A 13,700-nucleotide genomic window follows, 5' to 3' on the forward strand; every position below is an offset into this window, starting at 1 on the left:
GATACATGAAATTATTATGGTAATTGGTGTAATGCTAGTCATACCATATAATCATGTACCAAATTTTTCTGATTATTGGTCATCCAATAAATCATTAGGGAATGAAGCTATAAAGCTGGCTATAGCCAGTATTAGATACCAGGTATTGATGTCCAAATTATATTTCAATGAACCTAACAAACCTGCCAATAGTTCAAAAACATATATCAATGAAGTTGTGTCATGCTTGAAACACACCTTTCAAAAGGCTAGGGATGATAGTCCTTTTCAAGCATTGATGAATCTGTGGCCAAATTTAATGGTAGATCGGTCCTGAAACAGTTCATGCCCTACAAGCCAATAAAAAGAGGAATAAAAATTTGGGAGCACTGTGATTCTGATACTGGGTATGCCTATGATCTAAATGTATACTTCGGAAAAGATCCTGATGCAGGTGTGCTTGGGGCTACTCTTGTAGTGAAAGAGCTAAGTGTATCTTAAAAAAATGTCATTTTTTACCACATTATCGAAACAGTTTATTCCTACTTAACAGTTGCATTGCATTCTGTATGCAATGATTTGTTTTATTTGTTGTTCGTAAGGCTGCAATACTTCTTTCATTTTATTAGATGTTATTACTTTTGTGCAGGTGTTTGGTTTTGTATCCTAGGTGTTTTACAGTGTCCATCTCTTCTGCATGGTTTTCAAGTAGCATAGTGAATTGAGTAGTCTGTGGATCATACATAAAAAAAGATTGTTGTGAATGAGTTTTGTTGTTGGTCTTCAGTGTATTTTTATTGTGACTATGAAATCAAGAAACATTTTTTTTTCTATTGTTTGAAACTGGTTATAATAATGTTTAATTTGGTTAAATTCTGTTTAAGTATGTTAATAGTGGTTCATATGATACCTTGGTATAATAAAATAACATATGCCTATGCTTATACACATAAATATGTACCTGTTCATACAGGTAATTATTATTTAGAAAAAAACAGATGCGCATTCAAAAGTCAATAATCTTGGCATATGTTATTTTTCACCGTATTGATTGTAATTATACAAAAAGGGTTGCTTTATTGTAGTTTTTGAATTATAAAGTCAAAAACACAACCTTGCAGTATTAATTCATGGTTAATGAATCGTTCAGGTTACACAAGAATTATTAACTTTCATACATTTGAAAGATATTGTGAAGGGTGAAGTTGTTTTCTTAGCCATAAAATAATGCTCGTCAGATAATGGCTAACGTTTAGAGTTGATTTCCGGATTAACAGATGGGAGTGGCAACTATGACTGGAAAAAATAAAGGGGCTGTAAAGTAAGTTGGAGGCAAAAATTAACAAGACCAAACGGTATATACATATATATTTTTTTTGTCTTCAGTCATTTGACTGGTTTGATGCAGCTCTCCAAGGTTCCCTATCTAGTGCTAGTCGTTTCATTTCAGATATACATATATATATATATATATATATACTGCTTGATATATCAACAATATTTATGTGCTTAATTATTAACTATGGCCAGCCTCTGTGGCATGAGTGATAGCATCTCAGCCTTTCAACCAGAGGTCCCAGGTTCAAATTCTGGTCAGGGATGACATTTTCGTATACACTACAAATCATTCATCTCATCCTCTGAAGTAATACCTAACAGTGGTTAAACAAAAAAAAAAAAATTAACTGAGCCAAGACATACATGGTCTTATAGAAACAGTGAACTACATCCATCATACTTTATTGAATTAGATTCTGGGTATGGCAACATTGTGTATTTTACAAATGTTAGATAATGGCCGAGTCAGAAATGTTTAAGATGAAGATGATTTCTTGAGTACAGGAAAAATTGAATCTTCATGAATGAGGAGAACATATCTGTTCCTGAATTAAGAATAGTTACAAGACTTATTTCTAGTTGGAAGGTACAGAAAAATCAAATTGGTTAAAAATTGCAGGGTCAGAATAATTTAATTACTGATGCTTACAATATGATTAAAGAATTCAAAATGAAATTATTGAAGTAATAATCCACTATATTTCCCAAAATTTGCTGATTAAAAAATAAGATAACTTACATAGTAGTCTAAAATTGAATTTTATAGTAAGTACACAAGAGCAAAAAAATCTCCTGACATCAGATAGTTTTGCCCAAAATATTGTGTGTCCTTGGATTTATGCATGTTTTTGAAGCTTTTTTCTAAAATAAATTATAACAAATAATAAAAAGTTAAAAACCAATAATATATCTGGAAAACCAGTTAACGTGTGCAATTTCAACTATTGAAATAAATTTAGAGAAATAAACAGAAACAAATGCTATAATCACACTGAAAAAAAACAGCCATTGATATTTTTTTATTTGAAATATTGATTTTTTTTTTTTTGTCTTCAGTCATTTGACTGGTTTGATGCAGCTCTCCAAGATTCCCTATCTAGTGCTAGTCGTTTCATTTCAGTATACCTTCTACATCCTACATCCCTAAAAATTTGTTTTACATATTCCAAACGTGGCCTGCCTACACAAATTTTCCCTTCTACCCGTCCCATTAATTGATTTACGTGACCTTAACTAATAATGTTGATAATTAAAACTACTTTTACAAAAAAGTAGAAGAAAATTTATATATGTATGTATGTAGAACAAAAAAGTAGTACAAATGTATTTGCATTACAAATACATTTTGTTGGTTCAATACTGATTTCTTTTTCATATCTGGTTTTAGCATTGTTTTTTTTTTAATTTACACTGTTGAACACTTTTTTGTACCTCTGCATTCAAATTAATTACATTAAAAAAAATTATTAAGTCCAAATCTAATTGTAAAACCAGATTTTGAAAAAAAATTGCAATTCTTATTTATGTGTGGCATTATGTGACTTGTTGAGCAATTTGGGTTGGCCCAGCTTGGTGTAGACAATGATGTCAAACATAGCTGCTGTCTACTTACCACAGATGGAGGAAAATATGAATGAACCATTCACCAAGAACAAATAAAAGCCTCTCTTTCAATAATATGTTTTGTTTGTGTAACTGAATCCCCAGGACACAAAATGATCTTCTACACATTTTTTTTTTGGCATGGAATGTAAATTGGGATAAATGGTGAAGATCTAATTAAATTTTTTTTTTTCTGGATACACAACAAAGTATTGTCATCAGTGCCTGGATACAATATTTATACAGTAAATATAAATATTTAAAAGAAACAATAAAAAACTAAACAGAAATATAAATACACAGCATAGATGGAAAGAGCCCAAAAAAGTAATTTAAAAGAACAAAATTAACTCTTGGCATTTGCCAAATGGCATAAACAGTCAATAAAGACCGTATGTATAATCAAATTTTTGAATAAAGATGCACGGCCTTTATAAATCACAAGACATTCGATAATATCATTGCATTGTTCCCCAACATACTCTGCGTGTAAGCCCAGCTTAAAACTTATGACGCAGTGCTGTATAACAGATACAATCTACAAAGAAGTACACAGTTAGTTGACAGTTGCAGTGAGCACAAAGGAGTGCATCTGTTACAATCAGGTATCCGTAAGTGAGCCTGGAGTGCCCTATTTGCATAGGGCAAATAACCTCATCTTGACAGTTATTCCTGCATGAGAAGCTCCTCGGTGACACAATGTTCTTAACTGGACAAAGTTTATTGTTGATGGTAGCATTCCATTCACTTTGCCACTTATCATGAACCACCCTTTTCAGAAAATAGACAAGAACACTTGAACTAACGCAATTAGTGAAAAAAAGCCTCTTTTGTAGCATTATCATCATGCTCATTGCTAAAATTTCAAAATGGCTGGAGATCCAGCATTTTTGGAGCAGTGGCCAATGCAGACTAATAAGCCACACGGCTTATTAGTCTGGTCAATTTCCTGTCTGTGGGAATGGACCAGAGTTTGGTAGACACCAATGAGTATTAGATAGAACTCTCAGCAAGATTAACATTTTACCTTCAGCTCCTTCAAATGTGTTCCCATCAGTTGATAGTCAAATCAGAATCCTAGGAATCGAACCTGTGTACATGGTTCACCATACAAAAACACCCGAGAGTCAACATGTTCCCCCTCAATTGGGAAAAGCAAATGAATTTTGTTTTTCTAAGGAAAATCATGAATCCAGTCCATTTACACCATGATTCTAAGCGGGTTATTGTGTTCTGAAGCCTCTCTCAGCAGTAGCTGAAGCTCTACATGAAACATAAATAGAAAAATCATCGACAAACAATGAATGTAAGGGAATGCTTCTGACCAAGAATCTGGAAACACCTGGCCAGCGAATATTCATTCTATTGTAGATACACAAAAGATGTCATAATGCAGTATCTGGGAGATGTGATAACATAATGAGCCTGATATCATTTCCAGGGAAAGTGCCACGATAATTATTCAATGTATATCTTTGCTCATTAAAAGAAAAGGGTACGTTTAATTAATTTTACAAGTCTCCAATCCACAAACAGGATATTTTCTATCTGCAACCTATATCTCACAGTTCAGTACAATGATGTAAATGAAACTGACCTAAACAACCTTCCAGATGTGTTCGCCACATCAACTGATGTGGTAATGAGGATTCCGCTGCTTTCTAGTCCAATCAGCTGCAGTGACTGTACTGATCCATACATGGCCTGAACCTAATTTTTAATGAGATCTTACAGATATTTAATAACACTTATAATCATTTTTCAGACACTTTTTATACTTTATCATATTACATTCTAGATCAAATTTTTTAAACGTTATGTTTTACTCATTCACTATCTACCCATCTACCAATTAATATTATTTGCCTTCAAACCACCCTAATTTTTAGTTTTGGTTCATGAAAACTGGTCAACTAGTTTTGAAAAAATAGAGAAAAAAACACTGATCATTTTCAGCAATTTACAATTTCCAAGGAAGTAAAGAAGTATAATGTCAAAATTAAAACATTTTCAAAATTTCTGGATGCTTTAGGCACACTCATAATGACATATCTGTGCCCAAAAGACAAACAAACAGCTTAGGGTGTTAGTAATATATGGTAGGTGTCATAACTGAACCAAGATACAATCATTACAAGATGACAAAGCTAGTTCAAAAACATCATTTAAAGGAAAACTGAGGAGTGAAATGATTTCCTCTTTACTTTTTCAATGAACTGAATATACTTTTGTATTTCAGAATGCCAAACACTAAAACAACTAAATTTCAAGGAATTGCTGTGTTGAGTTCATTTATACACGCCTGTACACTCTTCTAGTTTACAATTCTGCCACCAGTTACACTGTGTTACTGTTCTCAGTTCATTTGCACTCAGCTGTTCAACATAGTGTGCAAGCAATAGCAGCTTCTCGTGGCACACAAACTGTTAAACTTAATTTGTTTGTTATTTTTCCTATTTCATCATTTAAACTTGATTTTTATATAGTTAAAATAGCAATTCAGGACCAGCATTACTTAAAATTCATAACTTTTATAGTCTACGTTTTTACACAAATGTGTACTTCTGTTCTCAAAGAGATGATTTTATGATTTTCATGTTTAGTTAAAATTTTAAATTTCTGAACCTAATATAAGAGTCATTCATTTGTGTTAAGATTAGAATCTTAACTCAATTATTCACTACATACATTTTTAAAAGTTATTTTTGTTTTTCTCCAGTTTATTATAATACAGGGAAGTAGTTGCTTCAAGCACTAGTAGATAGTGATAGAATTACTACAAGAATTATCAGTTATTCAAACTGAAATGAATGATGCAAGTGAATCACAGTCTCATCAAGAAAAGGTGGAACTAAAAGACCGGCACCCAGCCAAATCTACTTCAAGGCAATCAGCAGAACGCCCTCGGTTATGGAAAACTAATAATTTCTGGTGGATAAATGGATGACAACATTTCTTAAAACATGTGTAAAATTTATTTTATTTTAAAGTGGGGAATGCCATGTTTCAGAGATGATGATACTTTACCATTAAATAATGATCTTTTACCTTCTGAGGCTTTTCCTGGAATCATGGAATTATCTTTGAATATTTTGATTTAGATTTCAGGGGGAATGCTGCTGAGAAAACAACTAATTCTCCATTCAAACAAGAAACCTGAAATCTTTAAACACCAGAAAACAAGAACTAATTATAATTTACAGACACTGAAGTAATTATGGGCTGTATTTGTTTGCCTCAAGCAAAATTTTATTTCAGTAGGAATAAATATTCCAGTTGTATCAAATCACATGACTCAAAATAGGTATTTTAAACTGAAAAATCATTTATGTTTTTTAAATAATATGGTAGACAAAGATCTAACTGATAAAAGACTTTGGAAAGTACGACCACTGCTTTCTGCCATTCAAAAGAGGTGTCTATCATTGCCTCGCTCTATTCACCTGTCAGTAGATGAACAGATTATAACATTTGCTGGGTGAGATTTAGTTGCTATGTCCTTTCTAAACCAAATCTCAAAATTTAGACTGGCAAAGGAACAGTTAATGACGAATTACTGAGAGAATTCAATCTTGTTGGTCAATTGTAAAATTATTATAAAGTCATGTCCTCAAAATAACTATTATGTTATTTACACAGAAAGATTCTTCACCAGAGTAAATGTGCTGATACTCTGTTAGAAAGGAATACATACTTCGACAGGAACAGCAATGGAAAATCGCATCATCTAAAGTATTTATTGATAAGATGTTAAGAAGTGAGTGGTCACAAGTAGTATGCAGTGATGGAAAAGTGGGTGCTAATAAATTGAATGACAATAAGCGTGCTGTTCTTTTGACATGTGTTGGTAATGAACCAATTGCCATGTGCAAAAGATGGCCGAAGGAATAAAAGCAGAAAATTAGCGTTCTCCAACAAGCTGTTGTGAAAATGTACTATTTGAACATGGGTGACATTGACTTTCATGATAGGCTTCTATCAAATTACAGAAGCTACAAACACACCAGGAAATTGCCAATTCATGTGTTTAACTACTTTCTTGATGCAACCATAATTAATTGTTGGTTGATATATAGACTAGCCAACAACAAAAGTAATGGGATTGAAAAGAAAGATCAATTGCCTCTAATTCAATACAGACTGTAGCTAGCGAACTTAATGATTACATCATCCTCAAATGCAAACAGATAAATTGCAAGAGAAGAGAAATCTGAAACTGAAGAAGAAAGTGACACATCATGTCCCAAGTACAGAAAAGTTGTACCACACGCCCTTCCAGGGGTAAAGTATGATAACATGGGACACTTAACAAAATTCATGAAAGACAAATTTTCAACAAAGTGCAGGTTTCAGGGTTGCAAGACACGATGTAGGGTTATTTGGATCAAATGTAAAGTATACCTTTGTATAAATGATTGTTTCATGAAATATCACTTACCACAAATAAATTATAAAAATTATTGTAAAGATTTTATTCACTTTTTTTTTATATTTTATTTTTATGGTTTTATTGTTAATTATTAACATTTATTATACATTTATCTATAGGGTATTATTTTGCAAAACTAGGATAATATTGATTTTTATTTTATGTAGTTACAAAACCAGTAAAAAAAAACTAAAGGAAAACAATATTTTGATTTTTTTTTCAACTGAAACGTAAGGTACATTATATGGACTATTGCAATTTTGGGTGGGGGAGGGAGAAATATATATCTTTTAAAATCTGTGAAAAATATTCACAGACCACTGTGACCATTAAATACGTGTTTGGTAACAATTGGCAAATAACCATAGTGTCTGGTCTCAAGAAGCTATAAATGTTACCTCCACTCTTTATTAATTATATGGACAGGCAATCGATACTATGACTCTCTCAAGAGAAAGCACTCTTGTGCCACTTATAACAGAGTTAAAACTTGGAACTTGGATCCTTCTCATTCAAAATATATATATATATATATATAATAGCAATATGAACAGTTAGTATACATTAACAAATTAATGTACAAATTTCCATAGGAAGATTGCATTATATACAATTTCTTCACAGAGAGGGGATTATGGAGATTATAGGCTATTCACAAAACTTTCTCAAGTAAAATTTTAGGAATAATCTAATGGTTTCAAAAATCTTATAGAACTTTTTTTTAAATTTATTTTTTTAAAACTTTATAATGTTTTTTTACATGTTAGTAAAGGTTTTGTTAAATTAAAATAAAAATGTATACTTCTCTTGCTTGGATGGATTAAAGTAGTTTAAAAAATTTAGGTCTTAGGAATTACTCAGGACCAAATGTTAATGTCTGATTATAGGAGAAGCCGAGGCCTGATGCTAGCAGAAGGGCACTTAATTGTGCAGCAAGTGGAAAAAAATTAGTTAAATAAATGCGATTTAAAATATAATCAAGCGATAAAAATTGTTTGCATCTGCATTCATGAGGTAATATTACTTTATTGTACTTGTAAGAAGTTTTCTTATAATACTGATTAAGCATAAATTTATCAATTTGTGTGGTTGAGTATTATAATTATAACTACTATTATTACAAAATGAATGTGTTATTTATTTTTTAAATTAATTTATCTAATTATACAGGATGAATCAAATCAATTTCTATCATAAAGCAATAAATTTTACTTAAAAAATTCTTACATTAACTTACCAGTAGCTTTTTAATACTTTTATAATACAGATATCTTACATCAATTGTTTTTTACATTTGCACAAAAAAAGGAAATAAAAATAAAACAAAACATTATAATAAATTATAAAACTATTGGTTCTTTAGCAGAATACATTAAACGTGAACAATCTTGACATGCTGATTTAATATCTGAATATTCAAAATTGAAACCATATTCTAAAGCACGTTTTGGTACAACTTTTTGTCCTTGTGTCATAATTTTTGCTCTTTCTTCACTAAACATCAGATTTAACATTATTTCCGGAACTCTAAAGAATGCAGGTCTCATCATTGCCCTGGCAAATGCGTAAGTAAATTGCTGGTTTGTTACTATCTAAAACAGAAAAAAAAGATATTTTGAATGTACAAAAGAATTCGGTGTAACTTGCCTAAATTAAACATGGATAATCTTAAATAGCTTCATGTCCTTTAAATTTGCTGGCCCAGTCATATACGGTACACACTGTCTAGTCAAAATTTCAGAGGGTTTGATGCACTTATCTATGAGAAACTATGAGGTGTGACTATTAAATAATGAGACTAATGCTGCTACAGAACTGCGCATGCGCCGAATTTGTATGACCAACAGCTATGTAGCATGAAGCCTTCTCTTTCGATTGTTACCATTCCAGTTTTGTAGACTGGCTGTGGTGATATTAGTCTGGCTGTGGTCTTTGTTTAGATAACATCTGTTTTCTTGTTTTGCTGGAAAAATGATAAGTGTTTTATTAGAGCAAAGAACTGTCGTGAAATTTCATATGAAACTTGGAAAAACCTACTGAAATCTTTTATTAAAAAAGGTATGTGGCAATGAATGTTTATCATGTGTGGGGGGTTTTTGAGTGGTTTAAGTGTTTTACAAGATGGCTGAGAAGACATTGAAGATGATCAAAATTCAGAGCGAAAATTAATGTTTTTTTTTCAATATTCATGGGATTGTGTACCTTCACTGGGTTCCTGAAGGTTAAACTATTAATCAACATTATTACCTTGAGGTCCTTGCTCAACCCCGTGAAGTAAGAAAAAAACGACCTAAATTGCGGAAGAACAAGTCATGGGTTTTCATCAGGACAATGCACTGGCTCACACTGTATTGTCTGTCAAGATGTTTCTAGCCAAGCATAACATCTCAATGTTAGACCATCCGCCTTATTTTCTTGACCTGGCACCATGCGACTTTTATCTATTTCCCAAAGTCAAATCTGGAATTAAAAGGAACAAGATTTCAGACTGTTGAAGCTGCTAAAGAAAAAGCGGCACACATCATGAAAGAAGAATTCACATCACAGAAGAAGAATTCCAGCACTGTTCCGGCAATGGAAAATTCACATGGAGCATTGCAGGGATAAAGGAGTGGTGTGTATTGAAGGAGAATAACTAAATATACATCAATTTAAAATAAAATATTTTACAACGCTTGTCTCGTTATTTAATAGCCATACATTGTACGTGAAATATGTGCATAATGGAATCTTGATGACGATGGTATCTCTGTCACTGACCAGAGAGATGTGAATGCTAAGCTGGCTGGAACATTCATCCTCTCCTTACATCTCCACCATCAATATCCTATCCTCCATGCCAGCTCACTCATGTATGTTCACGACCCATGAAGACAAAAAATTCAGTTTAATACTTGACTGACCCTTGTAATTCAATAGTGAACAATAATGAAACTGCAGTGGTATATAAATATACATTTTTTATAAATTACAAGGATCACTCAAATATAAACCGGACTTTTTATCTTCATGGCTCGTGGATGTATATGAGTGGGCTGGTATGGAAGATATTGATGGTGGAGATGTGAGGCAGAGATGGGCAGCATATTTCACAAAGTCTCTAATAGATGAGTGCATTAAAACCTCTGAAATTTTGACCAGACAATGTGCATGTTAAAAGTTAAACAGTGTTATCTATTAAAAATATAATATTCAGTAGTGGACAAGAATCAGATTGGCAGTGGTTATATCTGTTCTGATCTCAATAGCTAGCTAGTGGCAACATGAATGTGTAGTTTGGTCTATACTATGATTCCTCAGTAGACAGAATGTAATTTTTTATTATTTATTTTTTAATGAGATTCTGTACACCTGTACATAATTTTAGATAAAAATACACCAATTTCAACTTTCAAATTTTTTTTCAGTAATAGTAAATATAAAATGTTGCCATATAGTTAAGACTAGCTAAACCTGCTTTGAGATATGTATAAACCACAAGAGTTTTAAATATAGGATTCTAGACCATCATAGGCAAGAGTAGTGTCATAAGCATGGCTACAGCAGCACCTTGTTTTACGATGGCAATTTGGAAAGTAACTTCAGTTTGGCTATAAATAAAAAATTTGTATAGTAAAAATATTTTATTATATACAATGTAAAACTATAGCTTTTAACTATTTTTCTACATAGTCGCCATTTAAATTCAAGCATTTGTCATAGTGTTTAACTAATTTACAAATACTTCTTCATAAAATTCAGCTGCTTGACTAACTAGCCAACCTTTCATGGCATTTTGAAGTCATCATTGTCATCAAAGTATTGCAATGCAAGGAGATACTTTATCAGTCCACTGTGAAACTTTGAAGAAACTTAGGTGAGCCATTCAGAACAAACGTCATGATATGCTGTCATCTGGTGTTGTTCTTTACATGACAATGCTTGACCTCAGAGTGCTTGAAATACTCAAAGAACTTCTGAATCAATTCCAATGGGACATTTTTGTTCAATCCTCTTACAGACTTGACTTGGGGTAGAATGATCTTCATCTCTTCAGTCTCATGAAGAAATGGTTTATGTTGCAGCACTTCGATGATGACGAACTTCAAAATGCTGTGAAAGGTTAGCTAGGTACTCAGGTTGCTGAATTTTCTGAAGAAGGTATTTGTATAAATTAGTGAAACACTATGAAGAATGCTTGAATTTAAATGGTGACCATGTTGAAAAATATTTAAAAGCTATAGTTTTAAGATTTATATAACAAAGTATCTTATTTATGCAGGTTTTTTATTTTTAGCCAAACAGAAGTTGCTACTTTCTGAACCATCCTCATATATTAATTCAAGTTTTCTTCTAACACAAATGTACTTAATATCACTTGCAGAACTGATATGGAAAAAGAAGATTGACAAATTGCAAGCAGGTTCATTAATGTGGAGTAATAAGTATATTTAAACTTAACACAGAACTATGTTATGGAACCTATAAACTATTATGTTTATTGTCTCTCTTGTTCTCCATGCACGTACTTCATGAATGAATACACATCAAACTATGAAACTTGCTGAATGTATCTATTAACATATGTCAGATATATGGTATATCTATTTTTGGGCAATTTAATAAAAAAATAACAGATATACTTTTGGGATCATTCTTTTTCTGTTTAGCTCTGGAACCACCGTAAGGTATTACTTCAGAGGATGAATAAGGATGATGTGTATGAATGCAAATGAACTGCAGTCTTGTACAGTATCAGGTCGACCATTCCTGAGATGTGCGGTTAATTGAAATCCAACTACCAAAGAACACTGGTATCCACAATCTAGTATTCAAATACATATAAAAGTACTGCCTTCACCAAGATTTGAACCTTAGAACTCTCGACTGCTGATTTGCGATGAAAAGTAACTTTTGGGATCTTGGGATCTTTCCTGGTGGTATACTTTTGGGAACTTGGTTAAACATGGGTGTAAAATTAATATTCTTATAAATATAATTAAAACTGTCATCTGCTTTCTTCTTGAAATTATATACAAGATGTGGTTTATTTATTATCTGAGGCACAGTACTTCTATATTGGATGTAGAATTAAAAATTTAATTTTTTAATTCTGAAATAAAAAAAATTTTTTTTAATCTTTTAAATTTATAAAAATCTATAATTTTATGTGTAAACATAAAAGATAAGAATTATTAAAATAACATCACTGAAGATGGGCGTAGGCTTGAAATTGTTTTGAACAAGAAAAAATAAAGGTAAGAGTGTTCTCTAATTCTGTACTTTGCAGAGGCTGAAAAAATATTATATTATAAGTTATATATAATTATTTAATGAATAGAGGAAAAAGAAATAAAAAATGGACCATAAAAATTTTATCTAAATAAATTAATATATATACACACAAAATAAAATATTAATATATATATAAACACAAATATAATAAGTAGAAATCATAATTCAATTACCTGAGGTGCAACTCCATTAAGAATGCCAACAACCTCTTTATTCTCTATGCAAAAAAGCAGAAGCTTACATAAATCTTTTATGTGAATCCAAGGTAAGTACTGGTTACCTGATGCTATTGGTCCACCAAAACCACAAAAAAATGCTGGATACATTTGCTTAATCATGCCACCACCTCTGCCCAGAACAACACCTTTCAACATAAATTATTCAGTGTATGAACATATCTATTATGAGTTGTAGATATTCGTTAACTTCAACTGATTTGTAGGATATTCTGGAATTCTCCAAAACATCTACAAGTTTTGTTGTTTGGGACTCTTTGATATCTGCATTTTTTGTTCATGTAGTGAGGTGGCTATAGCTTGTTACTACCCTTCATTCCTATCCCAGAATATAATGTTACTAATTAGAACAAAATAATGAAATAATGGCAAAGAAATAGAATCCAGAACCCATTTTGTGTTAAAAAAATTGGTTCGTCTACATCCTACATGGGAAACCAAACACTACTTATAGCATATTTTTGAGAAACATTTATAAACTTGGATAGAAATATAACAACACAAAAAAAATGATCAGTTGATAATTTGTAAAACGTGCCCATAAAAGAAACAATCACAGATACACAAGATATATAAAAAAACAGCATTACTTAAGAAGAAAGCAATACAGAGGGTTAAAATAATAATAAAAAAATAAACATTTTTCCAAAAAAGCTTAGTTTTCTATTTATCTGCCTTTCTTAGGTTTTTACATTTCTTTCAATACATTTTTGAAATATTTTACAATCTAGTGCTTGATGTCTGACACATTTTCTACAAATCTCTCTTAAAATTTTTCTTTCAGTTTTTAATAATTAATATCTCAATAAATTTTTAGTTTACTTGGTAAAGTTTTAAGTGTA

At 31.5% G+C, this 13,700-nt stretch overlaps 1 protein-coding gene across 2 annotated transcripts in view; it reads right to left on the reverse strand.

Moving 5' to 3' along the window:
- Positions 1–8,533: 8,533 nt before the first annotated feature.
- LOC142326066 (epimerase family protein SDR39U1) overlaps positions 8,534–13,700 on the reverse strand; it is a 32,597-nt gene continuing 27,430 nt past the window's right edge. For both annotated transcript variants that reach the window (XM_075368184.1, XM_075368185.1), the window contains exons 5-6: positions 12,796–12,986; positions 8,534–8,940 (exon numbers count right to left, since the gene is read on the reverse strand). In XM_075368184.1, the coding sequence (XP_075224299.1) occupies positions 8,689–8,940; positions 12,796–12,986 (443 nt within the window). In that variant the 3' untranslated portion in view covers positions 8,534–8,688. The remainder of the gene's footprint in view (positions 8,941–12,795; positions 12,987–13,700) is intronic.

Source organism: Lycorma delicatula, chromosome 6 (assembly GCF_047948215.1).
Source record: "Lycorma delicatula isolate Av1 chromosome 6, ASM4794821v1, whole genome shotgun sequence".
NCBI classification, from domain to species: domain Eukaryota; kingdom Metazoa; phylum Arthropoda; class Insecta; order Hemiptera; family Fulgoridae; genus Lycorma; species Lycorma delicatula.